At 54.4% G+C, this 27,827-nt stretch overlaps 13 protein-coding genes across 30 annotated transcripts; 7 read left to right on the forward strand and 6 right to left on the reverse strand.

Annotated features, from left to right (window-relative positions):
• Positions 1 to 86: 86 nt before the first annotated feature.
• On the reverse strand, positions 87 to 794 carry KVP17_001540 (uncharacterized protein; the record flags this gene model as incomplete). Its single annotated transcript, XM_068517032.1, has 1 exon — positions 87 to 794. The coding sequence occupies one exon, from the start codon at positions 792 to 794 to the stop codon at positions 87 to 89; it is 708 nt and encodes a 235-aa protein (XP_068376842.1).
• A 122-nt stretch (positions 795 to 916) lies between these two features.
• On the forward strand, positions 917 to 2,437 carry KVP17_001532 (uncharacterized protein; the record flags this gene model as incomplete). The annotated part of the gene is made up of 1 exon (XM_068517010.1): positions 917 to 2,437. The coding sequence occupies one exon, from the start codon at positions 917 to 919 to the stop codon at positions 2,435 to 2,437; it is 1,521 nt and encodes a 506-aa protein (XP_068376820.1).
• A 56-nt stretch (positions 2,438 to 2,493) lies between these two features.
• KVP17_001539 (uncharacterized protein) lies at positions 2,494 to 4,654 on the forward strand (the record flags this gene model as incomplete). 2 transcript variants are annotated; one of them, XM_068517031.1, is made up of 3 exons in its annotated part: positions 2,494 to 2,713; positions 2,742 to 4,217; positions 4,245 to 4,654. In XM_068517031.1, 3 exons carry the CDS (start codon positions 2,494 to 2,496, stop codon positions 4,652 to 4,654), a joined length of 2,106 nt encoding a protein of 701 aa, XP_068376841.1. The 2 variants fall into 2 exon arrangements, with proteins under 2 accessions (XP_068376841.1, XP_068376840.1); XM_068517030.1 differs by having other exon boundaries at positions 2,648 to 4,654.
• Positions 4,655 to 5,267: 613 nt separating this feature from the next.
• KVP17_001530 (uncharacterized protein) lies at positions 5,268 to 6,848 on the reverse strand (the record flags this gene model as incomplete). Its single annotated transcript, XM_068517005.1, has 1 exon — positions 5,268 to 6,848. The coding sequence occupies one exon, from the start codon at positions 6,846 to 6,848 to the stop codon at positions 5,268 to 5,270; it is 1,581 nt and encodes a 526-aa protein (XP_068376817.1).
• A 172-nt stretch (positions 6,849 to 7,020) lies between these two features.
• On the forward strand, positions 7,021 to 8,252 carry KVP17_001535 (uncharacterized protein; the record flags this gene model as incomplete). 2 transcript variants are annotated; one of them, XM_068517023.1, is made up of 3 exons in its annotated part: positions 7,021 to 7,041; positions 7,070 to 7,141; positions 7,182 to 8,252. In XM_068517023.1, 3 exons carry the CDS (start codon positions 7,021 to 7,023, stop codon positions 8,250 to 8,252), a joined length of 1,164 nt encoding a protein of 387 aa, XP_068376833.1. The 2 variants fall into 2 exon arrangements, with proteins under 2 accessions (XP_068376833.1, XP_068376832.1); XM_068517022.1 differs by lacking the exons at positions 7,021 to 7,041; positions 7,070 to 7,141 and having other exon boundaries at positions 7,200 to 8,252.
• A 95-nt stretch (positions 8,253 to 8,347) lies between these two features.
• On the forward strand, positions 8,348 to 9,293 carry KVP17_001533 (uncharacterized protein; the record flags this gene model as incomplete). Of its 2 annotated transcripts, none has more annotated exons than XM_068517012.1 (2): positions 8,348 to 8,885; positions 8,914 to 9,293. In XM_068517012.1, 2 exons carry the CDS (start codon positions 8,348 to 8,350, stop codon positions 9,291 to 9,293), a joined length of 918 nt encoding a protein of 305 aa, XP_068376822.1. The 2 variants fall into 2 exon arrangements, with proteins under 2 accessions (XP_068376822.1, XP_068376821.1); XM_068517011.1 differs by having other exon boundaries at positions 8,357 to 8,885.
• A 99-nt stretch (positions 9,294 to 9,392) lies between these two features.
• On the forward strand, positions 9,393 to 11,132 carry KVP17_001537 (uncharacterized protein; the record flags this gene model as incomplete). Of its 3 annotated transcripts, XM_068517027.1 has the most annotated exons (2): positions 9,393 to 10,054; positions 10,082 to 11,132. In XM_068517027.1, the coding sequence occupies 2 exons, from the start codon at positions 9,393 to 9,395 to the stop codon at positions 11,130 to 11,132; spliced, it is 1,713 nt and encodes a 570-aa protein (XP_068376837.1). The 3 variants fall into 3 exon arrangements, with proteins under 3 accessions (XP_068376837.1, XP_068376836.1, XP_068376838.1); XM_068517026.1 differs by lacking the exon at positions 10,082 to 11,132 and having other exon boundaries at positions 9,393 to 10,058; XM_068517028.1 differs by lacking the exon at positions 9,393 to 10,054 and having other exon boundaries at positions 10,554 to 11,132.
• A 49-nt stretch (positions 11,133 to 11,181) lies between these two features.
• On the reverse strand, positions 11,182 to 20,368 carry KVP17_001534 (uncharacterized protein; the record flags this gene model as incomplete). Of its 9 annotated transcripts, XM_068517019.1 has the most annotated exons (14): positions 11,182 to 12,086; positions 12,115 to 12,613; positions 12,643 to 13,482; positions 13,538 to 14,105; positions 14,135 to 14,485; positions 14,514 to 14,714; positions 14,770 to 14,961; positions 14,998 to 15,207; positions 15,245 to 15,381; positions 15,448 to 15,856; positions 15,911 to 17,018; positions 17,045 to 17,162; positions 17,189 to 19,385; positions 19,476 to 20,368. In XM_068517019.1, 14 exons carry the CDS (start codon positions 20,366 to 20,368, stop codon positions 11,182 to 11,184), a joined length of 8,628 nt encoding a protein of 2,875 aa, XP_068376829.1. The 9 variants fall into 9 exon arrangements, with proteins under 9 accessions (XP_068376829.1, XP_068376825.1, XP_068376827.1 ...); XM_068517014.1 differs by lacking the exons at positions 11,182 to 12,086; positions 12,115 to 12,613; positions 12,643 to 13,482; ... (5 more) ...; positions 17,189 to 19,385; positions 19,476 to 20,368 and having other exon boundaries at positions 14,131 to 14,485; positions 14,998 to 15,143; XM_068517018.1 differs by lacking the exons at positions 11,182 to 12,086; positions 12,115 to 12,613; positions 12,643 to 13,482; ... (7 more) ...; positions 17,189 to 19,385; positions 19,476 to 20,368 and having other exon boundaries at positions 15,369 to 15,381; positions 15,470 to 15,840.
• A 127-nt stretch (positions 20,369 to 20,495) lies between these two features.
• KVP17_001538 (uncharacterized protein) lies at positions 20,496 to 22,364 on the reverse strand (the record flags this gene model as incomplete). Its single annotated transcript, XM_068517029.1, has 1 exon — positions 20,496 to 22,364. One exon carries the CDS (start codon positions 22,362 to 22,364, stop codon positions 20,496 to 20,498), a length of 1,869 nt encoding a protein of 622 aa, XP_068376839.1.
• A 154-nt stretch (positions 22,365 to 22,518) lies between these two features.
• On the forward strand, positions 22,519 to 23,426 carry KVP17_001536 (uncharacterized protein; the record flags this gene model as incomplete). 2 transcript variants are annotated; one of them, XM_068517025.1, is made up of 2 exons in its annotated part: positions 22,519 to 22,768; positions 22,807 to 23,426. In XM_068517025.1, 2 exons carry the CDS (start codon positions 22,519 to 22,521, stop codon positions 23,424 to 23,426), a joined length of 870 nt encoding a protein of 289 aa, XP_068376835.1. The 2 variants fall into 2 exon arrangements, with proteins under 2 accessions (XP_068376835.1, XP_068376834.1); XM_068517024.1 differs by lacking the exon at positions 22,519 to 22,768 and having other exon boundaries at positions 22,893 to 23,426.
• Positions 23,427 to 23,479: 53 nt separating this feature from the next.
• KVP17_001531 (uncharacterized protein) lies at positions 23,480 to 25,149 on the reverse strand (the record flags this gene model as incomplete). 2 transcript variants are annotated; one of them, XM_068517006.1, is made up of 2 exons in its annotated part: positions 23,480 to 25,081; positions 25,111 to 25,149. In XM_068517006.1, 2 exons carry the CDS (start codon positions 25,147 to 25,149, stop codon positions 23,480 to 23,482), a joined length of 1,641 nt encoding a protein of 546 aa, XP_068376818.1. The 2 variants fall into 2 exon arrangements, with proteins under 2 accessions (XP_068376818.1, XP_068376819.1); XM_068517007.1 differs by lacking the exon at positions 25,111 to 25,149 and having other exon boundaries at positions 23,480 to 24,964.
• A 98-nt stretch (positions 25,150 to 25,247) lies between these two features.
• Positions 25,248 to 25,748, reverse strand: KVP17_001541 (uncharacterized protein; the record flags this gene model as incomplete). Of its 2 annotated transcripts, XM_068517033.1 has the most annotated exons (3): positions 25,248 to 25,426; positions 25,455 to 25,552; positions 25,579 to 25,748. In XM_068517033.1, 3 exons carry the CDS (start codon positions 25,746 to 25,748, stop codon positions 25,248 to 25,250), a joined length of 447 nt encoding a protein of 148 aa, XP_068376843.1. The 2 variants fall into 2 exon arrangements, with proteins under 2 accessions (XP_068376843.1, XP_068376844.1); XM_068517034.1 differs by lacking the exon at positions 25,248 to 25,426 and having other exon boundaries at positions 25,432 to 25,552; positions 25,579 to 25,661.
• A 113-nt stretch (positions 25,749 to 25,861) lies between these two features.
• KVP17_001542 (uncharacterized protein) lies at positions 25,862 to 27,827 on the forward strand (the record flags this gene model as incomplete). Of its 2 annotated transcripts, XM_068517037.1 has the most annotated exons (2): positions 25,862 to 27,694; positions 27,726 to 27,821. In XM_068517037.1, 2 exons carry the CDS (start codon positions 25,862 to 25,864, stop codon positions 27,819 to 27,821), a joined length of 1,929 nt encoding a protein of 642 aa, XP_068376845.1. The 2 variants fall into 2 exon arrangements, with proteins under 2 accessions (XP_068376845.1, XP_068376846.1); XM_068517038.1 differs by having other exon boundaries at positions 25,862 to 27,827.

The raw sequence follows: 27,827 nt of genomic DNA on the forward strand, positions 1-27,827 counted from the left end.
GTCAAGCTTCCCGAGGGTGTTGAGTTCAGAGTCAAGACTGACTAGTTCGAACACGACGCTGTTGTGAGTGGAAAACCGATTGACATTCAAACGTCATTAGAATCAACTTGTGATTCTCTCCTTGCCAGCTCGAACATTGCGCGAATGCTGTCGTCTGACACCTTGTGGGTAGGAGGTAGTTTTGGTGACGGTGTCGCCGGCACAAGGACAGGGGTCACGGGGTCCTCGTGTGGACGCCGCATCAGACAGCAAGTCACGATGACGAGTATCAGTGCTCCGAGGCCGAGGCACAGTAAAATAATGAGCAACGTCCTATTGGCTGTAGACGACGCAGTTCCAATTGCTGGCGCCTTATTCCCAGGTTCTAAGGTGGTGGTAGCGCAATGCTGCAGGGGTACTGCATTCTCTAACCAGTCGCAAATTGGTTCTGTCGGAGCTGCAGTAAACGCATTCACTATTTTCATGTTCCTACTTGTAAGTTCCTCAGAGACTTCCGTCGAGGGCCTGACCCACGCTACGACTTCCCGAAGAGCCACCAATTCGAAGATGATTTGTGACTTTATGGAGTCGTCAACGAAGTCGGTCAGCATCAGCGTTTCCTGCAGGTGAACCAGAGCAGAACCGAGTGCCGTCTTTCCCATATGCGAAAGACCCTCTTGAATACACGTTGCCGCGGACTGGACCGTGAGGTGAACGTTAGAAACTTCGGTGGGTGTAAGGGTCACTGGAACGCAGGCGTCTGACAGGCTCCCCTGGATGAGCGCTACAGAGACTATGAAAAACCATCCAGACATGGTCAAATATGATGGCACACGCATCAGATATCTGCCCCGTTGACGATCCCGTCAAAAAAAATGCCGCCTGTAGGCAGTCACCCTTCGTCACCATATGGAGATATTAGCTCATTTTAGCAGTCATGCCCGACTTTGAAACGCCCAAGCCGCGCTCCAAGCGAAGGTCCAAGCGGGAGGATCCGGAGGTCACCCACCGACGTCTCTCGATGGCGAGTCCTACACCAGAGAACCGCAATGAGATCGGATCTTTGATCAGCCTAGAGGAGAACGAGTTTGAGAACCTCCACATGCTTGATTGGGCCGAAATCAGACCGGAAATTCTACGGGATATCGACTTCATTACCCAACTGCCCACAGGCCCGGCGCTTGACTACGAGGCCATTGGGTTTACGCTGCCGCCATCAAAGACAACTCATAAGCCCACTTTATTCCTGGACCTGGACGAAACTTTGGCGCACACCGACATCGACTCGGTCGTGCAGGACAACGAGGCCGACTTGGTATTCGTGTCCGACGCGGACCAGGCCCTGGCAAAAGTCTACTTCCGTCCGTGGGCGAAGGAGTTCCTCCGAATCGCTTCGATGTACTACGAAATCGTCACATACACTGCAGCTTTGAAGCCCTACGCAGATCTCATTCTCGACGCTCTTGACGTCGAAGGGCATGTCGACCACCGGTTGTACAGAGAACACTGCACCCAGTACGGAGAGAGCGAGCTCTTCTTCAAGGACCTCAATGGAGTTGGTCGGGGTCTGGACAAATCAGTCGTCGTTGACAACCGACTCATATCTTTTGGGTTGAATGTTGACAACGGCATTTTCGTTTCCAGCTTCATGGGTGACGGGCAGGATATAGAGCTGCTGAAGCTTATCCCAGTCCTCCTCCTCCTGACGAGGGCGCAGGATTTCCGAGAGGAGATTAGGCGGAGGTATTGCTTGACTGACATTGTTCGACGATACCGCGACGCTCATCCAAAACTTGGTGTACCCAAGCCGGAGCGCCACCTCTACCAGTCGCCTTCGCATGGCCCCGTTGACGCCAAGGCAGTGGCTTCACCCTCTACGCTCCTCGATAAGCCGCTGAAGTCTGTGGATGAGGAAAAAAGGGCGCAGAAAGACGCAGAACGCGAAGCGCGACGCCGAGAACGCCGCGAGCGCCGAGCGCAGGAGCAGCGGAGCCGAGCAGTGATGGCCAGTGCCAACACTATGCTGACTCCAAAGGCCCGGCCATCAAAGCCCAAAGGACCTGCAAAGGAACTCACTGCCCTGCAGCCAACCAACCAAGAGCCCATATCAAGGGAACGTGCGGGCCCTGCGGCGTCGCGGAATTACCCATCACCTGTCCGTCACCCGCCAATCGGCTACTCCAGTATGCGACCTAGCATCTCGTCCCCGATGCAAAGCCCGTTGCAGGCCGTCCCGAGTCAGTCGGTTCCGCCGAGCTCTCAGCAAAACCAAGGCCAAATGCAGTCGATGGGCTTACAGAGTCCGATACAACCCAACTACGTCTCCCGAACACAAACGCCTCCAATGAAACAAAGCGCTCCCTCCTGGGCGCAGCCGAGCCTTTACACAGCGTCCCAGATGGGAGCACGATACCCCCAGCAGTACCAACCTCGACAAAATTTTCGAGCCGGTTCATGAGTGTTGTGTTGTGTGTGAATGAAAACCAGCCCACACAGTATTCGGCCAATTTGGTGATGTCCACAGACTACGTCAGCCCGGCCAGAGATGTAAATTCGGAACGGCTGGACTGGTTCTATTTCGCGCTGGCGTCGGCGTTGGCACTGGTGCTGTCCCCTATAAACCTAGTTGTGTGGCTTATCTTCGTGGTGAGCCTCCGACTTCGCTCAGATGCAGATATTCTCGCACCTCCTGTCGTTTTCCTGGGCACTGTACCACCAGTGCTTTACACTGTTTGTGAGGACGCTCTACGTGCGCTCTGTAGGTCGGCTGCACCTTCATCTGATCAACACCTCGAAGGGGCGGATCCAGGACGGTCTAAGGGTCGCCGTTCCTCCGCATTCCCAAATATTGCGAGTCGACTTCAAGAAGGGGCAACTCATAGAGTGCTCTGTGTTCGTTGTCGGCAACCTGATTGACAACTACTGTTACCTACTTGTGGACATGCTGACACCAGCCCCACATCCCGGTATCTTGGTGGACTGCGGAGACGCAGATTCGGTGCTGTGCAACCTGCACTCGTCTCTGGTTTCGTACTTTGGGGGCGGCTTCTCCAATCTCAAACCAGAAACCGACGCCGCGCTTTCGAACCCACACAGCATCAAGGCCGGCGTTGAGCTGCAGGGCATCGTGACGACACACCACCACTGGGACCACCAGGGGGGCAACTTGCGGTTACAGAGTCTGTTTACTGACACCATTCCCATAATGGCTGGTCGCCGTGACCGGGTTGTCGGCTGTACGACGTACTTGACTCACGGGTCAGTGGTTACTGTGGGTAGGTTGGCACTCAGAGTGATGGAAACGCCGAGCCACACTCGGGGGTCAATCATGGTGTATTCCGAATGGACCTCACCTCCTTTTCTCTTCTCAGGGGACACTCTCCTCCCAGGGGGCGGACACGGAGCCCTGTTCGAAGGCGACATGCAGGACACCTACAGAGCAATAATCAAAACACTAGCGACCTGCGCGCCGGCGACGCTGTTATTTCCCGGACACGAGTACACTACCACAATGCTCAGCCGTGTCGACAAAGGCGTGTTCACCAAGAATCTACGAGGATTTCAAGAGTATGTTTCGACGATGGCTCGAGCCTTCCATGCTAGAGATAAGCGCATCCTGATGCCGACGGTTCCTCTCCGGCTGAGCGCTGAGGCTGCCTACGGACCTGCGTTCGTGTACGTCAGAAAGCACATCGGAATTGCTCGGACAATATGGGCTCGATACATCAAGACCTCCGCTTACGCTCACTGGACTAACTCCACAGCGGCAGCTGCCAACTGTGAGTCCGAGGCTGTGTCGCGGGAGAAAGTCTCCGTTCAAAATCCCATAGACTATCTGGAGAGCAGCCCCGAGTCCATACGCCTGCACCTTCAGAGACTGCAGCTGCAGGTGACCGTGTGTCCTGACCACGTTCTCTCCTTCAATCCACGTTCGCCAGTTGACCCTGTGGGACCCTCTACCCAGAATCAGACGCGACTTCTGGCTGATGTTGCAGGTCACGGCGTAACAATGACCTGGTCGGTGGAATGGCAGCGCTTCCTACAGCTGCTCTCTTCCGCGGAGTTTCAGCCCGCGACGGCAGAGCTGGCTTCGTTGCTGCCAACAATGCTCCAGGATCATGGACCGGCGCCTGTGCTGCCGGGAGCCGATGTGTTGGTCGACGGGCCCCCATTCCTAATGGACCCGTCTACCATGTCCGAATGTCGACCTGCGACTTCAGTGCAGTTTGCCACAAGAGGTGAGATCCGATATGTCGCCGACACAGCACTCATCATGGACACGCAGGTCGCACTGCTGTGCGGGAACCCCCCTTGTCGAAGCGATTTGCAGAGGCTTGCGAAGATGCTCTGCCATCCAGTGCCGTCTCGGAGTTGTGGCCTGCGTCCTCATTCTTTGGAGGTCGAGCACTCCCAGTTCCTCGCCGCCATGACGTCTGTCGATTCTGACTACAGACGGCTTTCCTTCAGAGAAGCAGAGTCGTTTTGGTGGAATCTGGCCGGCGACAAGAAGGTAGCTACCTGGCGTCACGTGGCCTCTCGCCTTGAGTCGCTGTGGGAAGAAGGCGAGCCAGGCCTCTATCTGAACTTTGTTGCAAGCGACCATCATCCGTCAAACTGCAGACTGTGCAACAACCTCGTTGGGTTTCGCGGTCTTCAAGAGCCCTTGCCACATTAGAGCGATCCACCTGAACCAGAGGAGCCTAAGCTGGAGGATGTCGGTACAGTTTCAAGGTAGCCGCACACGGGCGGCTCGGTTCTCGTGTCATCCTCAGACCAAACTACAGAGCACCACGTCGTTTGGTAGGCCTGTCCCTGTTCAGGATATACACTGTAGTACTGCTCGAAGGCGTCCACAAAGGGGCTTGCAGTGCAGAGGTAGGCAGTGCCCTCATCAATGGCTTGGTGGTTGTAGTTTCCCTCGAAATCAGGGTCGTAGTAGTCACACAGCGCGTTGCTCAACACGTCAGTTGTCAGAGAGCCCTCCGTTGCAGGAACACACACTCTATCACGCCACGCTGACGTGTCCGATTCGAACGTGTACACAGATGTCTGAGTGTCCACAGTAGAGCCGCTAGAGGCACCACCAACACTCAGATCGCTCAGCAGCGAAGGCGGAAATTTGAGTGGGTACTTCATTCGAAAATCCATGATATGGATTCTTTGTCCTCATTTCATGGGTCAACTACATCGCGAAATAATTAGTTGAGTCCACATCACATTTCATGGGACCGCGTCGAAAAATCGTTGCGAACACGAACTCTCCTAGTCTTTTGGTCCTTGTCTTTTAGTCAGTAGCTTCGGCCGAAGAGACACCAACTTGTGGCCGTCTCGTCAGTCCTCCAGAAGCACTTGGTGCCCTCAGGCATCGGCGGCTGCTCCAGAGGGATGCATAGCGGTTTCATGCCACTCGTGAGGGCAGACTCCGCGGTTTCCTGCATGGCGGAGAGCTCAGTCGTGCGCTTCTTGATCTCTGCTTCAGTCTTCGCTGCACCGCACCACGGCGCCAAAACCAGCTTCTTCGCGTTCAGTGCGGGCATCACCTCATCAAAAGATGTTATCTGCACAATTCCAGCGTCCAGGCTGGCCTTGGCTTTGGCCAGCATTTCCGTGTGGATTTCCACCATCATCGTCTCTACAGTGCTCGACAGTTCAGACCACTGCACGTCAATTTTCTGTCTGTTGTGGCGCTTGACAAGTCGGACGGTCTCCTTCTCCATGTCCTTGGGACCGAGTTCGATTCTCAAAGGTACACCTCGGACCTCCCAATGGTTGTACTTCCAACCAGGTGTGTAGCCCCTGCGGTCATCGCACGTGGCTCTGACCCCTGCCTTCTTCAGTTCAGCCGTGAGCTCCCGAGCCTTAACAAGGAGCTCTTCAGCGTCCTTGTCCTTGAACAAAATTGGCACAACGACGGCCTGCACCTTAGCAACCTTGGGGGGCAGGACGAGTCCGCTGTCATCCCCATGCGTCATTATCATCACCCCGATAGACCTCGTAGTGATTCCCCATGATGTCTGGTGGACCATCCGTTTCTCTTTGTTCTCATCCTCAAACTGGATGTCGAACATCTTGCTGAAGTTGGTACCCAGATGATGACTGGTAGCAGCCTGGATCGATCGTCCGTTCGCGGCAACGTAAGCCTCCACAGTGGAGGTCACCTTGCCTCCAGGAAATCTCTCTTCCTCAGACTTGTAGCCCTTCACCACTGGAACTGCCAAAAGCTCCTCATACACACGGTGATACAGGTCTAAAGCCCAGTGCATCTGCTCATAGGCCTCCTCATCCGTCGCGTGTGCTGTGTGACCTTCTTGCCACAAGAACTCCCTAGTTCTGATGAAGGGAGTGGGCTGCTTGAACTCCCACCGCACAATAGGACACCATTGGTTCAACTTCAAAGGCAGATCTCGGTGACTCCGGATCCACTTTGAGAAGGCCGGGTACATGATGGTCTCGGAGGTAGGCCTTATGGCCACGGGCTCGGCCAGGTCAGTGTTGGAGTATTTGGTTACCCAAGCCACCTCTGCGGAGAAGCCTTCGACGTGGGCCTGCTCCGCCTCGAGGTGCTTTTTGTTCACGAACATGGGAAAGTAGCAGTTGTCACAGTCGATAGAGCGCATGGCCCTGTTCATCTCCTCTTGCAGGGTCTCCCAGATGTAAAACACGTTAGGTCGTAGGATGTAGCACCCCGAAACGTCGTAGTAGTCCAGAAAATCAGAGCGAGTGATCACTTGCGAGTACCACTCAGAGAAACTATCAGCCTTCTTCACGGTGATGCCCAGAAGGCTGGAATCCTCCTTCGCCTTTGCCTGGTTCTTGGGGGTCTTTTGCTTGGGAGTCTTTTTTGGCTTCTGGTCTGTAGCCTCCATCATAGAGAAATTAGCGTATATCCAACATGCAGGTCATCGGCCGAGGGTGGATACCAGTAGCCAGGGCTTCTCTGGCTCCGTAGGCGAGTCCAGTAGCGCTGGGTATTTTTTTTGGAACGGAAGTGGGGCTAGTATGAATGAACGGACGAATAAACGTTATAATTCACCATCTACAATGTTCAACTGTTGCAGCAACGTGAGTCATCCGCAGGAACTTCACACAGGACGCTACCACCAGATACCTGTCTGTTAATGTTATTGGGGTCAAGCACCTGTTTCCCAAGGATACGCAGGGGGTGAGTGTGGTGCATATCAGCATGACTCATATCTTCTCAGAAGGTGCAGTTGCACGTCATGCTGGACAACAAGAAGGTCGCCTCAACAGAAACGCTGAGCGTTCGAGGTGACGAGGACGTGCTTTTCCTGAACAAATTCCTTCTCAAGGCCAACCTCACGGATAGCGTGCTCAAGTTCTATGTGTATCACAGCGCGCCTGAGTGCGCCTTGGTCGCCAAGGCGAAGGTTGAGCTCGAGGACCTGCGACGAAACCCAGGTCCCGTCTCCTTCGACATCCCTATGACTACTTCCACAGAAGTCAAGCCCACAGTCCGTTTCGTGGCTGGATATGTCGAGACTTTAATCGAGCACGACGGCGCTCACGAAGGCTGGTCGCACAAGAACCACGGCAGCGACTGGGTCTACGACAGCTTGACTTGCCCTGCTACGCCTACACGACAGTCGCCTATCAACCTCCCTGCCGGCGTGGTCACTGAGGGTCTGTTGGTCGAGAACCCTGTTTTTGACTACAAGACCGGCCTGTCGAAGTTTGTGCAGCTCTCCTATCTGTCGTGTGGATTGGTGATGTCGAGCAAGGGTAAACAGAAGGATGACGAACCCGCGTCTATGGGTTACCTCGGCCTCAATCAGCAGCCCTACAAGCTTACTCACGCCGTTTTTCATTCCCCCGCCGAGCATACGGTTGCTGGCAAGCGTTACCCTCTGGAGGTGCAGTTGTACCACCGACCATCACAGGGCAATAAAGCGAAGGAATTCGTGGCGTACTCTGTTTTTTTCGACCACGGCAACAAATCAAAGTTCCTGACTCCCATCGTTGAGTGCGAGGAGACCCCTCAGGTTCTTGGCGACACGGCGACGGTACTTTCCAAGCACTTCCGCGACTTCCAATGCCTCGTGGGCCACAATTCGAAGCTCATGTCGTACGAGGGCTCTTTCACCACGCCGCCCTGCACGGAGAACGTACAGTGGTATATTCGTCCCGACCCTCTGCAGGCCTCGTGCGCACAGCTTCAATTCTTCGAGGAGCTCCTTAAGCAGAATTACCGCGAGACTGTCGACAAGCACAATAAGTCCGTCGTGAAACAGGTCACCTCGTTAAACGTGTACTAACTTGCTGTATGTTAAGAATTATGACAACCTATTGGCTGCAGGTGATGAGGTCTGTTCCTGTGTTGTGATGAGGATTTCTCGATTTCTTGGCAATAATGGATCCCATGCCACATGTAGGAGAGGTCTCACAGTGGCTCTACTCGGAGTCTATTGTGGAACCTAAGGCCCTGGGGGAGCTGGTGGACTGGACGCGCGAGCGTCTGTTGGATGCGTCATGGCAGCAGGACCGTCAGCTTCAGCAACAGGCCTGCGAACTCTGTGCGCTGTCGATGGTGAAACTGGGAAGATGGTCTGAGTTTACCAGCTTGACCGCCCAGCTCCAACACGTTCTGTCAGGCGCCGATGCGGTGTCAATCACTGAGTCCACGTACCTCACAATCGCTTGCCGACTGCTGCATCTCTTTGCGTGCGGCCAGGAGCCGGAGATGCTGTACGTTCTGGAAATGCCTATACTCGCTGGCGCGTCTAGTCCTCACATCGACTTCGTCGTCAACCTGCGACAGTCTGTGACTGAGGGCTACTACAAACGTGCAGCTGCCATGTTGATGGCCCCAACACACGCCCTCTTTGGGCCTCTTACCAGCCTCACCACGACACTCCTGCGGGAAAAAGTCGCGACCGCGTTGGAGAAAGGTGAATCCTGGGCGTCTTCAGCACGCAGCCTACGAGCATGTGCCCGTAAACTTCGCCATGGAGCTGCTTCTGTTTACGGATATCAACGAGTTGGCTGCCTTCTGTCGCGAGCGTAACGATGCGCTGCCTGACGTCGCTTTCGTTGACACGTTTCAGAACCAGCGACGTCTGATACGCGAAGTGGGCGAGGAGCTCGGACGGAAGCCAGCCGACAAGAAGGCGCTGGAGGTGCTGCGAAGCGCAGCACACTGCCAGCTGGAAAACGCGGCGACCGCGAGAACTCGGTGGGAACTGGAGGCAGGACGTCTCTCCATCGTCAAGGAGGCCGTTCAGACTAACACGATACCGGCCTTAGCCCTCACAGAGCAGCTCATGAACTTTGCTACAGAAATAGAACGCATCATTTGAGTGATTTGAATCGTAACTCTGGATCGCGGCTCCCCAATAGTCAGAACCCACAACATACCCCACAACAGCCGAGTTCGGAACACATCATTATATTATAAGATGAAGATCTCAGGGCTCATTTCTCTTGTTGCTGGGCACTCTTGCTGGCAGGAACACGCCGGTATTGTAGGCAGCCCATTGGAAATTGTTAAAGCTGTAAACCCTGACGACTGCTTCTCCGCCTGTTATGACCATAACGGGTGTAATGCTATTGCTTTCAAGAACGAGGAGTGCCATTTGATGGCCGAGGTCACCTTCACCAATGAAGAAGGTACCTTGGCTGCACTTCGAGGTTGTTCTGAGAAACCTGCGGCGACTAGACAACTGCGTCACCAGCGCCGCTCAAAGTGCAAGCGCGACGGACATCGTTTTCATCGCTTCAATAGGTGCTTGGTGCGGCACTCCCGCGTGTCGGGTCGATTTATTGGTAAGGCGTGCACGAAGCATGCTGGTGGCTGTGCCGAGCTGTGCCACACCACGAAGGGCTGTCTGAACTTCACGTTTGAACGCGGCGCTGGTCGTTGTAAGCATGGCGGGTCTAGGTGTCTTCTAATGGGCGACGCAGTGGAACAGGTGCACTCGCCAGGCCACACGTCCGGGTCCATGAAGTGCTTCTATCCCAACAAGCACACCGACAAGGATCGCCCCTCTGACCACCACAAGCACACCGACAAGGATCGCCACCACAAGCACACCGACAAGGACTGCGCCTGCGGAATGAGGTGAGTGATAGGGCATTTCTCAAACAGCGAATGCATGAAGAATGGGGTTAGACATACGGGAGCCCCTCTGAAGGTTACTCTTGCTACTTGCGCTGTGGACTGCGCGTTCGACTGCGCGAGGGCCCGTGTGTGTAAGCATTTCGTTTTCTACCAGCAGAAGTCTAAATGTGTACTACTAAAGAAGCTTGTGTTGTCGAGACGAGATGCTGATGCTGTTTCTGGTAGTATGAGTTGCCTGTTCCCGGATATCCACTCTCGCCCCACGACTCTTGCGCCAACACTTGCCCCTACAACCCTTGCTCCAACTACACTTGCCCCCACGACCTTTGCTCCAACTACACTTGCCCCTACAACCCTTGCTCCAACTACACTTGCCCCTACATCCCTTGCTCCGACAACCCCAGCTCCTACTTCCCTTGTATCATCTGTGCCTACAACCCTTCCTGCGACGTCTATTACAGTGCCAACGAATGTTGCTCCATTTACCACTATTGCTCCCATGACCGAAACATACACGAGTGCTGCTTCGACAACCAACAGCCTCTACCATGACCGAACAACCAAGGAAGACTACGCTAGCCCATGCTACGAACGTAGCACGCTGTTCGAAGGTCCAACCATGGCATCTCTCCTTACCACCACTGTCGCACGGTGTCATCAGTTGTGCTTCACTCGCGAGGGCTGCGAGAAGTTCTCATGGCGGTCGGACACCACGATTTGCGAGCTAAAGAATACTACGACAAGCAAGAAATACTCTGAGCCTGCTGTGTCTGGGGAAATGAGCTGCTTCCATCCGGAGATGTACACCACCTCAGCACCGGTGCATTCCGAGTACACGTCGTTCTCTGAGGCGAACGACCGCTGCTTCGAGAGAGGCGTACGTTATGGTGGACATTCTCTGCAGTCTACAGATGCAACGACCCATTATGAGTGCGCCGAGCTCTGTCTGAGCGACAACATCTGCGAGCAGCTCACCTTCGTCAATGGGCGTTGTGATCTGTTTGTCGGTGGTAGCAAGTCTCCGTGTCCTGAGTGCATATCTGCCTCGTGGGATTGCCTCGAAGGAGCTGAATATTGAGGCACCGTGAGCTGGTAAACTTCAATAGAGTATGCACTCCGATCTCGGTTTAGTTAGACATAATGCGCGTGTGGGCTTTTTCTGCGTCGGTCTTCCGTCTGATCAGGAATGAATCGGTGGAATGGTCGAGCACCTTGACGACCTTGTTGAACTTGAAGTCGAAATCCTCACGGGTGTGACGTTCGATGAACGATTTCAGCGCGTTCGAGACGTTAATGTTGCCAGCTACTCCACTGGACTCCATCAGTGTACCAGTCATGATATCGATACCGTACATGTCATACCTCAGACGTCGGCTGCCCACTATAGCGCCAATGCAGTTGCCGTAGTGAAGGCCTATACGCATATCCAACTCATCGATACCGAGGTCCTCTCTCACCTTCACGATATGGGTAACCATCATCTCGGCGAATTCGATGCATCGTTGACACCCTGCCCATGAGTCGAAGGTGGCTCCCCATCGAGTGGTGAAGGGCTCGGTGGTGGCAACGTAGGCGTCACCGATAGTGCAAAGCTTGTACAGCCCCTTGCTGATTGTGGACTTGTCGAAGGCCGCGAACAGCTTCTGCAGCATCGTAAGAACCCGTGTCGGTTCAGAGCCTTTGCTGAAAGTCGTAAAGCCCACGATATCCGAGAAGACAAGCGTCATTCGCTCATGCTCGTAGCACAGCTGCAAGTCGTCGTTCTGGAAGTCAACGCTGACCTCGCGAGGCATCATCTCCAGCAGCATATCAGCGGCTCTGCTCTGCTTTGACGTGACGAACTGCGTGTACCACACGACTCGATCCCCATACTCTCGCTTCCATGTTCCCAACGTGGCTAGTGGCACACCGAGAATAATGCTGTTGAGAGACTTCCAGGCACCGATGTCGAATAGGTAAGTGTAGATGACTCCAAATGTCATAAATGGCGCGGCCGCGAGGTTGATTAGCAGGCTGACATAAGCGGGGAAGACTGCGTTACGACTTGGTGAAGATTTCACCTTCTGTGGTGGCATTAAACAGAATGAAGAAGATGATTGTGATCGAGTTTCGAGGAAGGATTGCCTGCTCCACAATGGCGAATCGCAGGGTCCACATAGGCATCAGAGAGCAGATCCAGATGGCAAAGGAGCACATTACCGAAAACAGGGGAAGGATTGTCTTGTTGGGAATGAACACTCCAGTGATGCCGATACCGCTGGTGGACGAGTTCAGCATGAACCCCGCGACGGCCAGAGCGATGCAGGTGAAGTAGATCATGCTCAGTTCGCCAGAGTTAACCAGCTGCGTCCTCTGGTCCAACGGCAGCAAAATCTTATGGTCTTCCTGCATAAAGAAAAGGGCTGCATCCAGGCAGAAGAATATGGCTGCAATCATAAACGAGGTAGCCGAGCCGGTGCCTATTGTGTCGTTGAAGTCCTCTTGGTAGCGGGCCTCGTCGGCGGGATCCTCGAATTCCAGCCACGGCATACGGATGGACGAACATCGCTTGGGTCTACTCTGGATTCCCGGATGTCGCTTTATCCTACCATTCGGTTTATGACGAACTCTAAGTCATACTTGTTACTCTCTTCGGTAAAGGAGCTCGACGAGCTCAGGGATGAGCGGTGGACAGGGTCAGGTGCCCATCGGTGGGGTGGACGCTCCTCTGAGACGTCTATCCTTCCCTCCCTTTTGCGTGGCCGCTTGGTTTTCGATTGCACACTCTTCCAAAGTTTGTGGAGCTTGGACGTTCTAGACATCTGCGTCGACGGCTGGGAGTCGATCTCCATCGCAGCCCTAGGCGGGGGAGGTCTTCGATCGGTCAAGGAATTACGCAGTCGTGTCTGCAAGTGTGCACTCTCGCTACTGGTATCCGGAGTTATCGTCCGCTGCCTTTCGAACTCCGCGTGGAATGAGGCACGGCCGGAAAGACGTCTATTGTCGGCGGGGCTGCTGCTGTGAGCATGGTCAGGCGCGAACTTCTGTTCCTTCTCCCGGTCCAACACTACAGTATCGCGACGGATGCTCTGTAACACGTCCTGTACTGTCTTAGCGGTGCGGTTGCTATCCGAAACCCCCTGGTTGAACTGGGGGTAGTCCATTCCCTGAACCGATTTCAGAAGGTGCGTGGTCATACTACCCTTGCCCTTGACTTGGATCTCGCGCGTCAGCCAGTTGAGCATGCCGTTCTCCATCTGCAGTACCTTGCGATAGTCGTCGGAAACGTGGACGTGGTCGACGATACCAGTGAGCTTCATGCGACTTGCAGTGTTCACAGTGTCTCCGAATAGTGCAAACTGTGGCTTCTTGAAGCCGACTAGACCGGACATCACGCGACCAGCGTGGATTCCGATCTTCACCCTAACGCATTGATTGGCTGTTTGCTCCTGAAACGTCCGTTAACAACTGTGGAAGAACTAGGAACTACGCAGCCATACTCACATCGTCAGTGTCCACTTCGTAGTTGGTGAACGCGCAAAGCTCCAACATGGCCAGCGCCAGGTCCAGAGCTTTCAAGGAACTGACGTTCGGATGATCGTAGCCTTCGAGACCTGTGCAGCTGAGGTAGGTTTCGGAGACCGTTTCAATCTTGGTTACCCCGCACTCCTCAGCAACGAAGTCGAACGAGAGAAACAGCGTGTCCAGCAATTCCAGTAGCACCTGTTGGTTGGGGAACTTTGACTTTACCTTCGGATCTAAGTACTTCACTAGCAATTGGAATTCGTAGATGTCGCAGAATATGACGCACACGTTGTTATGCTCATCTGCAGAGAGACTCTTGGGAATTCCATCATCGTTAACGTCGCCTTCCAGCATCGCTTCCACCACGAATGCTGGCAGAAGCGAGTTGAGGATCTCCCTGTTTTTCTTGCGATCCATCTCTGTCTGAAGGTCCACCAGAAACTCTCGTCGGTGTCGCCGTTCCCGCTGGTACACGGCGATTATACCTAGCATACACAGGGGCACCACTTGAGCCGCCCACAAAGCGGAAAGCATGCTTGATTCGAATCTGAATTGAAGTCCTTCGAGTTGTCTTACGCGATCATAATGAGGCCGACGATGGTCACTGCCACCGTGGCTGTCGATGCAGGGATGATAGTGGGGTGGAGTAGGTAATGCACCATGACACAGTAAAGGAGGGCATCACCGACGTTGAAGGCTATGGAGCACAGTAGACATATGATAACCACAGTTATATAGCGGTGGGGGCGGTAGTTGGGTTGCGAGCGCAGAGACCTGTGGATCACGCCCATGAAAGCTACCACCAGGCTGGCGCCCAGCCTGAGGCCCCACATTCTGCCACTCTGCGCCCGGTAAAGCTGCAGGCAGGACACCAGCGCAAAGCAAACTAGCACTGAGTAGAAGAACTCTGTTAAGAAGTTCTCCACACTGAGTGAGTTTAGTCCCCAAAACCTACTCGTCTTCCTGTCTCAGAGATTGGTGCTCCTGGTACTCGGTTTCCAACTGCCGGTCGTTGAATTCCAGGGCCTTTGTCACCCGCTTGAGGTCCACAGCTCCGAATTTATCTAGGATGATGCTGCTGATGGTATCCGTGCAGGTGGCGTCCGGAACCGTAAGTTTCGCCAGGAAGGAGTCGTCGTAATACGACAGCGGCGTTCTGCAGAAGTGATAAGCCGGCGATACGCTTTAACCAAAGATACGATATAACTCACTCTCGCACTTTTCCAACGGTCGATGTCGCCTGTGTGGATCGGAAGACCGAACTGCTCATACTAAGCATTATACTCTCGCGAGGGTCTCCAGTTTGCGCCAAGGCAGGGTCCCCAGGCTTCGGAGCACAGATATTTTGCAGGCACCTCCGATAGGCCTCAGGCATCACGAAATCCACATCCCTCGTGCGACCTCTGGGAAAAATTACACAGGAAACGACGTCAGCCTACAGAAGTGGTTCCCAGCTCAGAAGGGACTTTGACAGCACCACCTGCCTAGGGATACCGTACTCGTTCTTCTGTAGCCTCCACCAGTGACTGATAGTCTCCTCAAAAATATCCATGGCTCGTTCGCGACTCTGAATGAGGCGAGGCATGTACGTAGGCGAGTCCGGATGGCCGAGGTTCGGCAGGGTGCTATTGAAGATGTTGCGGTAAACTCTGGAATGGGTGAGAGGGGCGATACCTTAAAACATACCGTCTGAAACTCGGTGAAACGTCGAAGCAGACCGTGTTCCTAACGACCTTGAAGAATGCCCGGTCTCCCAGGCAAAACGCGAACAGATGGAATAATCTGACGCACTGGGCCCCCACGCCAAAAGTTACGGATTGCATCTGGAATACAATAAATAAAATCTAAAGGCGAAAAAAAAATGAATATTTAATGTAAATGGTAATTACGTTGTTGAAGAATAGATCCAACATAAAGACGCCTGCCCCAAGCAGCATCGCCGAAAACCACCAGAACATTGAGTGGGCAACATCCTCGAACAGCATGTGGAAAAGGTGGAGTCCCAACAGCAGACTGAGCGGTCGGTAGTCAGTTTCCAACATGGAACGACCGTAGGGGATTCGCGAGTCCAGCCGGTGTCCTGGCAGGTTCATTGGGAGTTGAGAGATGAGATAGGCGTAGAAGCCCGCAGCCAGGCCCTCGAGGAAGAACAGCACTTTGATCCTCACGTTGTGTTGACAGTGCTTCCTGCAGATCTTCACGATTGCAGAAGCGTTGCTGATTGCATCAAAGTGGTAGTCCTTCTGGAAGATACCCATGGTCACCACGGCTGGCAGCGTCATGGGAACGAACCATTGACTGGAGTCATTGTGATGTGATTTTGATAAATAGGAGAAGCGTTGTTCGACTCACAGAATGAGGTAAAGGGTGGCCGCGTTCATTCGGCTGTCCGCGCACGCCGCGACGACATACCAGGTGATGGAGCCGGTGAACGTGTAGACGATGTAACGGGTAAGCAGACAGATATTGCGAGAGGCAGACGTGCCATGAGAGAAGATCAAGCGCTCTAGAGCCTTGAAACTGGGTAAGGAGAAGTCTGCTCGCAGATCTGGAATCGATCGCAGTCGGCCTTTGGCCTTCCGAGAGGCCGGAAACTCCATGGCCCGGCCTTTCTGACTGACGGGAGGTGTGACCCGCGCGCTGACGTCCGCCTTGTCGAAGGCGAGTGTGTCGCAGCCCCCACCTCCCACGAACAGAATGTTGTACGTGGAGCCCTGAGTGGTGGTCTTGAGAGCCTGGATCAGCGCAGCCTTTTGAAGCGGCGAAACCCGGGGAAGCAGCACCACATCAGCCCAGCCGAGAATCAGGCAGAGAACGTCAGCTCCAGGTCGGGAATGCGCCAAGAACGATAACGTGCGTCCGGATATGACTGCACACAGTGGAACGTCCCGGTTGAAACACTCCTGCCTCGCCTGCAGAAACTTTAGAAGAGTCTGGTGAACGAAGAAGGATATGAGGGTGTCCGGCACTGAGTTCTGTTTGAGGTCAAGGAAGTCGAAGCAGGCTTCTCGCACCTTGTCGAAGCTAATCCAGGACTCTTGCGTGCAATGAGACCAGAAGACGCCTGCCAGGCTGCAGATCGGACTGTAGGATGAGAAGAAACGCTCATTGATAGTTTCTAGAACGGAAGCATTCTTGACCTGGACCTCGGGCCAGAAGAACTGAAAATCTGGGCTGACAACTTCCAACTTCAACGCCATGAGCACCAGTCGTTCGGGAAGGTCCCCAGTTACCAGGTGAATGCCCATGCCGACGTCGTGGAAGTGCCGGAGACAGCTGCCGGCGTCGCCAGCAATCTGCGGATCGCTGGTGATGACTCCGAGGAAGGTCATGTCGTTCTCCATGGCCTCCCCGAGCGCTACGAGCTTGAGGGTGACCCTCCGCACGCCTTTGAGCGTCTCTTGGTAGTCGTACTTGAAGCATTGAGTCTCTTCAGGGCTTAAGTAGCGGTAAGCAAAAACTGGTGAAGATAAGAATACGGAAAACCCATAGCGTTACTGTGGCAGTGTAGACCCTTCTGCGTGTAGGCCCGAACTAGAAGTTGAAGCCTGGTGCGGTCGGCGTAGGAGATATCGAGACTCTCATACATAGTCTCAGCGGGGGACTGTGTCTGGCAGCCGGGGTCCTCACCATGCACAGTAGGACACTAACATGTGGCGCGTCACGATGTCGCGTGTTAATGACTACCGACTGCTTTCGGCGAGTGCCCAACGTTGGAATGTACCCTACAATTCCAATTCGTGTAGGTGTACCCCAGATGTCAAGCGTTGCTTCGTGACGCGTGCGGTAGAGAAGTGAGTAGCCGAAGGCCGCCGCCGTCTTTACGAAGTTCTCCTCGAAGGTCGAGCTGCTGGTGTACTTGATCTTTTTCAGGTGGCGCCGGTCCCAGTGGATGCGCTCGGTCCGGTAGAGGGGGAACTCTTTCCGAACAGTCGCGTCTGAGGCGTCGTCGTAGAGGGAGCTCTGATACTGGGCTTGTGCTGTGTCGAGCAGCTGCACTGTGACAGCTGCGCTGTCAGGCGTCGTGGCCACGGATTGAGATTTCGAGGATAGCTCGGACCTCGCGCTGAAGCGATGAACTGCGGTGAGCTGCTCCCCCGAGAATTGTATCCCATCGCGAGATTCAAAATAAGCCTGGCTCTCTCCGCAGAGTGCAAGAGACAGGAGGAAAAGCTCGATCTTCCGACCATTGTGGGTGTCGTGTGCCAGGTCGTAGAGTAGTCCAGGATCGCGGAGGTGACAGGCGTGCTTCACCGACGGATGCAGCACGTCCCACTGAAAGTGCAGGTCCTGGCCGTGACAGAACTGTGCCCGTTGCGGCACATCCAGATCCACACGTTTCCTCTCGACGGCCATGCTACGGAACTGGTATCCAGCGTAGTTCTGCCGTGCCTTCCCTGCCCTCTTCTCCTCCACCGTGTCGTCCCACTGCAGGCCTTTTCTCCGGGGCCATTGGTCACCGCCATCCGTCTCTGGTTGGCGACTCTCCTGCGAAGCCTGCAAGTAGGATATCAGTTGCTGGCGCCTCTTGGCCCGAACTACTTTGGGGCTCGCGATAGGAGAGTCCTCTGGAAAAAGGCTGTTCAGGCTGCACATCTTCATTAGCTGCACTGCGCGGCGGGTTTTGGGAGACAGAGGACTTATAGGGCTCGCTGGAACGGCCTGAGAGTCCACGGTGTATGAGAAGGGAGAGGAGGACCTGAGCGTGTAGATCTCGGAGCTCTCGTCGTCTTCTGTAACGGAGTCGTCGCTGTCGAGAAGCTCGTCTTCTAGTTCCATCTGGTCCAAGAATGTGTCCACAGACTCCGATATGAATGGCGAAGAGCTCGCTGGAGTCATGGGTGGCGGGGGCCGCGGAAGCACTGGAGGCATCGTCTCGCTGCTTGTTTCGCCTGTGAAGACGTAGGATGAGTCCGAGCCGCTGTTTAGCGACGGGAACGAGACGGGCGACAAGGAGTCAAAATCAAGCTGCGACTTGACGAAACGGGAGCGCGTAGGAAAGAGCACTCCGGAGCTGTAGGATTCCGATTCCACGGGAGCTGTTTCGTGCGATGGTTGAGCGCTGAAGGCCGCGAAGTTTTGCGCCTTCACGTGCTCAAATTGCGACAACGATCGCATCACCCGTTGACGCTCGCCGCTGTCGGCGTCGGCTGAAACGCCGTACTCCACGATTCCCACGCAGCAGCCCACCACCACCGAGTGTCCTAGGTCCAAGGTGTTGGTCTTTTCGACGAAACATACGTCGACTAAGGGGAGACAGTGGATGAGGTAGGCCTTCCGGACGGCCTGCAGGACCGAGTAGTCGTCGCCCTCGATATGACGGATGGCCTTCAACATTCGAGCACGCTTCCGGAACCAGCCCAACCACGAGGTCCAGTTAAGTCGCTCCCGGGAGTTGAGTCCCAGTTCCCACCACAAGTAGGATCCGAATGTGGACCTCCTAGATGTAACCTCCACCTCCGTGTTGAGGGTTTTGACGGTCTGTAGGGAATGCTGCGAAAACGACACGCGAGTCGTTCTCCTGGTCATTTCGACGTCATCAGTCTCGCCAGTGCCCTCCTTTTGGTAGGCGTCCTCAGTCTCACCGGTGCCCTCTTTCTGGCTGGCGTTCTTCTGGTCAGCGGTGGTGCCGTTGGAGACTTCATCCACCACGGGTTGGTACTCAGCGAGGACTCGGTACCAGCTCGGTTGATTACTAAGAGCAAACTGTTCCATGTCGGCCATGGTTCGTGAATTGAGCCCGATATGCGCGAGCATTAGACAAAGGATCCAGTGAATGGGCATCGTAGTGAGGCAGAGGAAGTAAACGCCGACGACGCCCATGTCACTACATAATGTGAGACAAGGATAACCTAAATTACAACGAAAAGAAATACTATTGATAACTCATAAATGTCACCTGAATAAGAAGGCTTACGTAGGATAATTTATCAAGCAGTAAATCACCGCAAATGTGGTGATAATCGGTGCTACTGTCGTCACTGCAGAGAAGGCTTGTTTCAATTTGGTGCGACTGTGAAACACGCTGTTGGCGAAATATGCCGTGTCATCCTCCATGAACATTATGGCGCCCCATAGCCAGGGAGCCCCCGATACGTGACTTCCCGCGAGAATCACGTTACTGAGGGATATTCTCGTCGGTCGAGGGTTGCGTGTCAGTTTCAGGCAGCCCTGAAACATACGGTAGACTGGGGTCTCATAGGGAGGCGGCAGCATTAGCTGTCCCGTCATGCGACTGAGCAGCGAGGCGCTGATTTCAGCCTGAGTGTCCTTTAACGGAACCTTCTTCATCCGCGTCGTGCGTCCTTGGAGGAAGCTAGAATCCGCCAATGCGAACTCTGCACCGCAGGAGAGGACCGCGATATCCGCGGGGGATTCGTCCCCGTCCAAAAGTTTGATCAACATACCTTCTCGGAGCTCGTGCCACGGCCTTAGCATCTCCTTGCCGTGTTCGAGGTCGATTGTAATAACCCTAGTGCTGCGGGCCTTCCTAAGAATGTTCATCTCATTAAAGCTGCTCCTTATTTCCGAAACGCATCCAGAAACGACAGTAATTACCCATGTGGCCCACGCACCGTATTTCACATGGTCTATGAGAATGACCAATAGAGCCACAAGGATTGGATAGTAGGTGATCTGGTGCCAGACTGCGCGTGCGAACATCCAGGCGAACTGGTTGAAGTGTCCGAACTTCTCAATCATACGAGACATCCGACCCTGCTTGATGGTAAAGGTGGGGTTGATCGGTACCCGTCGGAATATCGCATGCGTCTGGTCTTCATCCTCATCATTGGCGCCTCCTTTGTTCATGATAAGTCTGAATTCCTCACACCCAACGAAGATCACATCAAGAAATCAGCGGCAGCATATTTATCATACGCGATCAGGGCAAAACTCTTCTGATGACAAAACACCCAGAAAACAGACATCCCACAAACTACCGCCGGCGGGGCTTCATCTTGGTGGCAGGCCGCTTCTTCTTCTTAACAGGGCGGGCTCTGTCGGGCTCAGGTTCGGCCTGTAAGCGGCCTTGAGTTGCTCTCTCAGCTAGCATACTTTGGAGTTCCCCCTCGTTCTTGACTCCATACTCTAACATGACCTCTTTCACAAGAACCGTCATGTTCTTTAGCGATATGTCCAGAGGAACGTCGACTTTTCCGTTCTCATGGAGCACGAGACTGTTTTTTAGGTGGGCGAACATTTCGAACCGTTTTTTCCGGCACGCTTGACAGGTGCAGACGTTGAGTTCCTTGAGTTCAACGTCGCCGCTCCGTAGTTCCCAGAAGAGGAATCTGAGGAAATCGGACAGGAGTCTTTCTGACGTAGTTGGCTTCTGCAGAAAGCATGTGACTAAGCTTTCAGGGAACTTGAAGGGGCCGCGAGCTTCAAAGTCGACTTCCTCCTCCAGGCTGAGCAGCTCACCCAGAAGCTCCAGCAACCCTTCCCCATCAACTGGATTCCGACTGTATGGAGTGTTATCGAAATGGGGCTCGCGTATCCGCTGCAGAAATACATCCCTGTGCGCGATGGTTTCTGCTGTGGTGCTCACAGGCGCCACGACCTCATCATCGTCCTCGATTTCCACGTCATCGCCACGTCGTCGCATTTGGTAGACTGTGTGCATACAACGCAGATACGTAATGAAAGGGGGGAAAACGTCAGAGGGGCGGTCCAAAGGGTCATGGTCCAGCTCGAAGGTAATATGCGGATAGAACCCGTCGCCGGGTGAAGACCAGGGCCCTTGTACTCCGCGTTGCTTGATCCACTGAATGGCAGGCCACAACGACTTCATCATGTAGGGTGACTGGTACAGGCCCTCCATCTCAAGACCGTGCCGGAACCAGCTGTCGTTCTCAATCCAGAAGACGTTGCTTAGCAACATGCCCTTGCGAGCCCCGCGTCGAAAATCGCCGACACCAGCGTAGTGCAGAAGCTGGCCAATGACAAAGGTGGATATGACATCCACCTGGTGCAGAGCCTCGAACCGAGCGGCAGCTGTCATCACGAAAGCGGAGAAGTCGGTCGTCTCGCACGCAGCTTCCAACGAACTGAAGTGCTCCAGCACGCAATGGATCATCTTCCCCGTCTCATCACACAAGAAGCATAAGTCCTCCGCGACCTCCGGTCTCGAGGCGACAAACCTGATAAGTACGTCTCGTGCTACGACGCTCGAAACGGAGGACGTGGAAGCCAATGCTGCGCTGACGGCATGCGACCTCGAGCGAACAGCATCCACGTTGCAGCTTCGGCAGCTGTTCACGAGCAGGGTGAATAGTCCTTGCCGGGCTATATTGGCAACGGACGTCGCGTCTACACTGCGTACGTTCGCCATCAGTGCCTCTAAGTCGAAACAGGCGGTAATTTTCTTCGTGTTGCGGTCGTCGGAGGCGACGCCGTAGACTGGACCGAGTCCTCGAAACGCCGTGGAGGTCCGGTCAGGGAGATCCAGCTCGGAGCTGCTCCCTGAGTCCGTATGAAGGTTCAGATTAATGGAGTCCCGGCTCCGGGTGGCTAGGGCTCCGACCTCGATGTCGGTCGATACAGGAAGGTTCCTTGAGGATTCCTCCGCCTGTTGTGGCCCCATAGGTCCACCCGCTCGGCATACCGCCGGCCTCGGCTCGTTGGATGCGACACAGGCCCGCTGGTCAGTCCTTAATCTACTCTTCTCCACCCACTCAAACAATCGACCATCAGCGCCCACCAACGACGACACCGGCAAAGACAGTGACCCCAACAGCTGCCACAAGTGCTCTTCAGGACAAAGGACGCACAGCGGTCTATGCAATTGGCAGGGCAGTAGTAACATCCAGTGCTGCTTAAAAAATATTATTAAGCTCGAGTGGGGCGGAGGGCCGTTGGAGCCAGGTCAGGTCCGACAGCATCTTTGCGGAGTCCTCAGGGTGGTGAGCGAGAGCACCCCTTTTTAGCTGTGCCAGGAATGGAAAAAATCGCAGATTCTGATGCTTCTCCGCTTGCCGCCACATGTTGCTTCCCACCTAACGTTTACCGTTCTGTTCGGTGTTGTTTCTGCGCCCACCACCCTAGGTCAGATTGACAGCCATGACGAGCCGTCTAGGAGCGCCATGTCGGACACCACGATATCGCCACCTTTAACTCCGACGATAGCGTCGCCCGCAACAAAAAGTGGTACTGCGCCAGCAGTACTGACCGAGGCGGTCGTCACGCCGGAGTCCCCCCTCACGAATGCAGGTGAGTCAGCACCGTAGATTCAGCCATACGTGTTCCAGACACGCAGCCTCGCTTCCGTGTGATTTTCGTCCTTGGCGGGCCTGGCGCCGGAAAAGGCACTCACTGTGGGCGCTTGGCCACCTCCATGGACTTTAAGCATATATCAGCAGGCGATTGTCTGCGCGATGAGATGAACAAAAGTGACTCTGCCAACGGTGCGCTGATTAAGACCCACATCGAAAACGGCACCCTGGTGCCTGTGGAAATCACCCTGCACTTGATGCGTGAGAGAATGCAGGAGCATGGCGAAGGCATCTTCTTGATCGACGGATTCCCGCGCGATCAAGAGAGCCTGGACCAGTGGCAGTCGGTGCTCGGCGCCGAGGCCCCTGTGCTCTGCTGCCTGTTTCTGGATTGCCCAGAGGACGTCCTGGAGGAGAGGCTTCTGCGGCGAGGGGAAACCTCGGACAGGCTTGATGACAACCTTACGTGTATCAAGAAAAGATTTGCAGCCTTCCAGAAAGATACAGTTCCAATTATCGAATGGTTCCAGCAACAGAAGAAACTGGTTTCAGTTCCATCATTGGGGACCGTGGAGGAGACGTGGACGGTTCTCTCTGACAAGATGAAAAGTGTTGTTAAAAATGTGGGAGCGATGCTGACTGAGGTCGCGTCCTGACGTGTGCTGAAACACAATCAATCCGTTCCTCCGTACAGAGTGATTGTCTCCGATCATTCCGTTCCTCCGTACAGAGTGATTGTCTCCGAGGTGAAGTCGCAGGTCGCCCATTGCCCGGTCGCGATGCACCCAGGGTTAACGAACTGCACTCCCGAAAATATCTTCTTGTACGGCGCAGCCCCAGAGTCGGCAAAAACCAGCAAGTTGGGGAGATGCTGAAGCCATAACGAGCTTGCGCGACTGCGGTTAATCAGCGGCCTCTGCTCTCGAGAGAGGTCTGATATATGTGGAGCCAGATGTCTCTGGCTCAGCACCAGATCGGGCACCGTGGCGGACACATCACTCAAAACGGGGCGTCTGCGGTTAGTAAGAGGCGAGTTGAGCACATCTGTCATGTCGGCGGCCTCTCGAATTAGGTCTCGCCGCATCACAACTCCCACCGCTTCAGCCTGCGTGAAGGAAAACGGATTCTCTGGGAAGCTGACCCGGCACATGGGGTCAGCTCGCAGCAGAATGCTGGACAGCTCCCTTCGAGCCAGAGGGCAAAGTGGGTGCTGCGGCAGCGACGCCAGCCCGAAATCAACGGGTCCGGGTGAGAAGACCAGCGATGCAGACCGCAGAAGATTTGTGAATCGTTGTAGGAGGAGGGCAAACTCTCGAAAGCGTTCCCGGGTCCTCTTCATATCTGAGTCGCCCAGAAACGATCCCATGAACAGAAGACCCACTGGAAGGACTCTGAAAGGCGAGACCTCGGGTTCGTCTAGGACCGTCAGGATGTGAAGGAGGTTCTCCAGCACGTTGGGATCGTCCAGCCGGCACTCCGCGAAGATGGCCCAGATCTGAGGTACCGCCAACTCTCTCAGAGAGGTTGCTTTTGCACGGTGCGCCGCTGAGAGGCCTCTTGGGGGCCCCGGCCGGTACTCGGCCCTGAAGGGAAACCGAAGCAGCTCCGCCTGAAACCGATGCCGCATATGGCCACGAACCACGACAAATGTTCCATCCTTCAAAAAGGTAAACGGAGCTATGGCGGTCTTGGAGAGCTGAAGCTCCACACTGGCGTTTTGATCCTGCAAGAGCCACTTCGGCGAGCCGTCCTCCTCCTCATCAAGGCAAAGGCAACCGAATGCATGCAGGGTTCCAGTCATTCCCAGCAGGTTCTGCACAGGGTAGATTACGGGTCTGAAATCAGTAGAGAGCCCCCAGTCCTCGACATCCCCGCATGCGAATTCCCACCACTGGAACTCTCCGGTGGTCTTGAGGACGTCCGTAAGCATACGGTACCGTGTTGAAAAGAGATCCTCATTTGTGGATCTGACTGTAGGAAGTTCGAGTATTATCGATTGACCTTCGGTGCCCGACCAACGAAGAAGTTTACAAACCTCTGGAGACTGGATATTTTCCTTCGAAGGTTCAGTGGAGACCGCACGATCCGGAGGGCGGATTGTCGGCGTCGGAGGCGCGACGGGCTCCCCATGCACTCGAGAGATGATGTCCTTCACATGGAACTCGTGTACCTCGTCGAGGGCGTGGACACTCATGTACTCATCCAGAACTTGAAGAAAGCCCTTGACAGATTCCAGGTCGAACTCCCCGCTTGGTTCGCATATCTCGGGAACTATTAACTCGCATGCATTGAGGCTAATCTTGAGGTGGTACTGCGTTGCACGCCTCAGAAGGGACCCACTGTCGCGAAGCAGTACTGCTTGAATTCAGCAGCCGCCATATTTGTTTACCGGAGTAAATTGTTGCGTTAACTGGAGACCCTTTGATTCCAGAGTAAACCTTTGATCTATGGAGTAAACGCTCACAAGAATTCTCACATCACCAGTTCATATACTTTGCTTCGTCGACCTCGATGAGCTGGTGACGAATGTAGTCCAGCTTTCTCTGCACTGCCAAAGGAGGCACTCCAGGTTGGTAGTGCTGGCAAATCTGCTCGTGCATAGTCTCGATCAATTTCACTGTGGACTGGAACTCGACACTTTTCAAGCTTTCTCCTACTGCGTTAGTTGCCGCGAAGATCCTCACTTTGACCCATAATCCGGTACACCAAGTCGACCAACCTCACTGCGAACTTCGACTCGAATGGCAGGCGACAGGACTGCAGCAGTGTTTCCGTTATGTATCTGTGAACGAGTACTCCGCAACTCACCTGAGCGTTTCGTAGTCGAAGAACCGAGTTTCCATCAGGAAGAACACAAAGACTTGCCGAACGCAGCCACCCAAAGCCAGCATCCACAAGAGTACCTGGAACTGGTAAGTCACACACACATCATGAAGGTTGCCAGGGACAGAATCAAAAATAGGATTTATGCACGTCATGCACAGTCAGAAATGGTCAACCTAGGCAAAGCCCCTATAACTGTGGGGATGCTGGTGTTCATATTCGTGGTCAGCCCACACGAGGTGAAGACCAATTAGTTGTTTATATAAAAATGATGTTCACTCGAGTCAGCCTGCTGGCTCTGTCGGCTATGGCAGCCAGCACTCCTCAGCTCGACGTGTTCCTGGTTCAGGACCTCTCATTCTCGTTTGAAAACGATCTTAGGGTACTTGAGGAGAAGATTCCGACGATGTTAACAAAGCTGAGCCTCGACTACCCTGGATCGCGTTTTGGGATGGCGTCCTTCGTCGACAAGCCCGTTGAGCCATTCGGATTCTCAGACTCTGGCGACTACTGCTACAAACTACACCAACCATTGGCGGAGATGACAGATATATCGGGAATAGGAACGATTCTAAGCTCATTGGAGACCTACTCGGGCAACGACTGGGAAGAAAACCAACTTGACGCATTAATGCATACCGTGAGGTCAGTGGCTTCCGGATGGAAGTTCGAGGAGGACCGCGTGCCGATCCTCGTGATATCCACAGATGCAGGCTTCCACAGAGCCGGTGACGGCAGCGCCAAAGCTGGCAGCGTCCATTGGCTTGCCAACGCTGGAGGTTACGATGTAAACTGCTCAGGCGAGGACTATCCTACTATGTCGCAGGTCGCCGAAGCCATCAACGAGAAAGACGTGAAGGTTGTCTTTCTGGTGTCTCCGGACTTGATGAAGTACTACAACAAGGCCAAGGATGACATGGGCGTCGACGGCGTTGTCGTCGATCTGCAGACTGACTCATCCAATATCGTAGAGGCCATGGAGTCTGCCATCGAGCAGCTGCGCACAAGGTCCATGCTGCAGCACACACCGCTAAAAAACGCTCACGGATTCGGAGACCTTGCTGCCAGGGCTTTGAATGAGCGCATTGAGGATGAAACGAGACTCCAAGTGGCTGAGAAGGAAATGAACGCTCGCGGTTTCTCCAGCGCTGAGAAAGCTGAACTGGAGACTAGGAAGGCGCATTTTGCGCGCAACGTGATGGGTGTGCGCCCGTTGAGGTCTTCGCGTCCCCCAACTCCTTCTGAGGCGGCCAGAGCCCCTATGGGGCTGCCCCTGGCTGCGCGTCCGCCTCTGGCCTCTCCGCGTGGAGACGATGTCCTGGTTCCAGGAATGGCCGCTTCCCCCCCGACACGATCGGCCGAGCCGACTACAGTGCCTCCGCCTGTTGCATTCGATGGAGCTGGACGGAGGTTACTCAACTGCCCTGTACACGGCAAGAAGGATATAAAGTTCGAGATCGTGCTCGCACAAGACGCCTCGGACTCCTTTGCCGACGACTTGGTTAATATCCAGAAGAATGTTCCAGAGGTGTTCGAATTCATTCGGGAGCAATACGGAGACTCACGGTTCGGTGTTGCCTCGTTCGTTGATAAGCCGTTGGCTCCTTATGGATACAGCGAGGCTGGTGACTACTGCGCCACGATGCGAGTAGGACTCACGTCCAACATGCGAAAGATTAGGAAGTCACTGGATAACCTCGTTGTACGTTCAGGACGCGACTGGAAGGAGGCTCAGCTGCATGCATTGATGCACTCCGCCTACACAAAGAAGGCCGACTGGAGCTACGACAGCAAATATTACGATACCTACAGGGTGGTGGTCTTGTCGACAGACGCGGGATATCACCTCGCTGGCGATTCGGATCTACCAAAGAACAACGGGGACCGCAGCCAGGACTGTGAGGGAGAGGACTACCCCTCTATCGAGCAGGTTCGAGATGCCCTAATGTACTTCAACATATACCCTGTCTTTATGGTGACGAGCCCTGTTAGAACTATCTACGACGATCTTCTGAACAAGCTCAACCTTCCTGGGGTGGTGGTGGAGATTGACGAGAAGTCCGCGAAATTCGAGGAGGCGCTCATCGAATCGCTGAACAACGTCTGCCACGCTTACTTCCCCAACAAACCAGTCGATATCAACGACCACGCGTGCTGCCATCAGCATGGTCACTGCGACCAGGGAGGCGGAGTGCATATCCGTCTGGCTCAGAAGCCCAAATACTTGAAGCTCA

The sequence above is a fragment of a genome, assembly GCF_019968985.1.
Source record: "MAG: Porospora cf. gigantea B chromosome Unknown PgB_NODE_224_length_27827_cov_122.907, whole genome shotgun sequence".
NCBI classification, from domain to species: domain Eukaryota; phylum Apicomplexa; class Conoidasida; order Eugregarinorida; family Porosporidae; genus Porospora; species Porospora cf. gigantea B.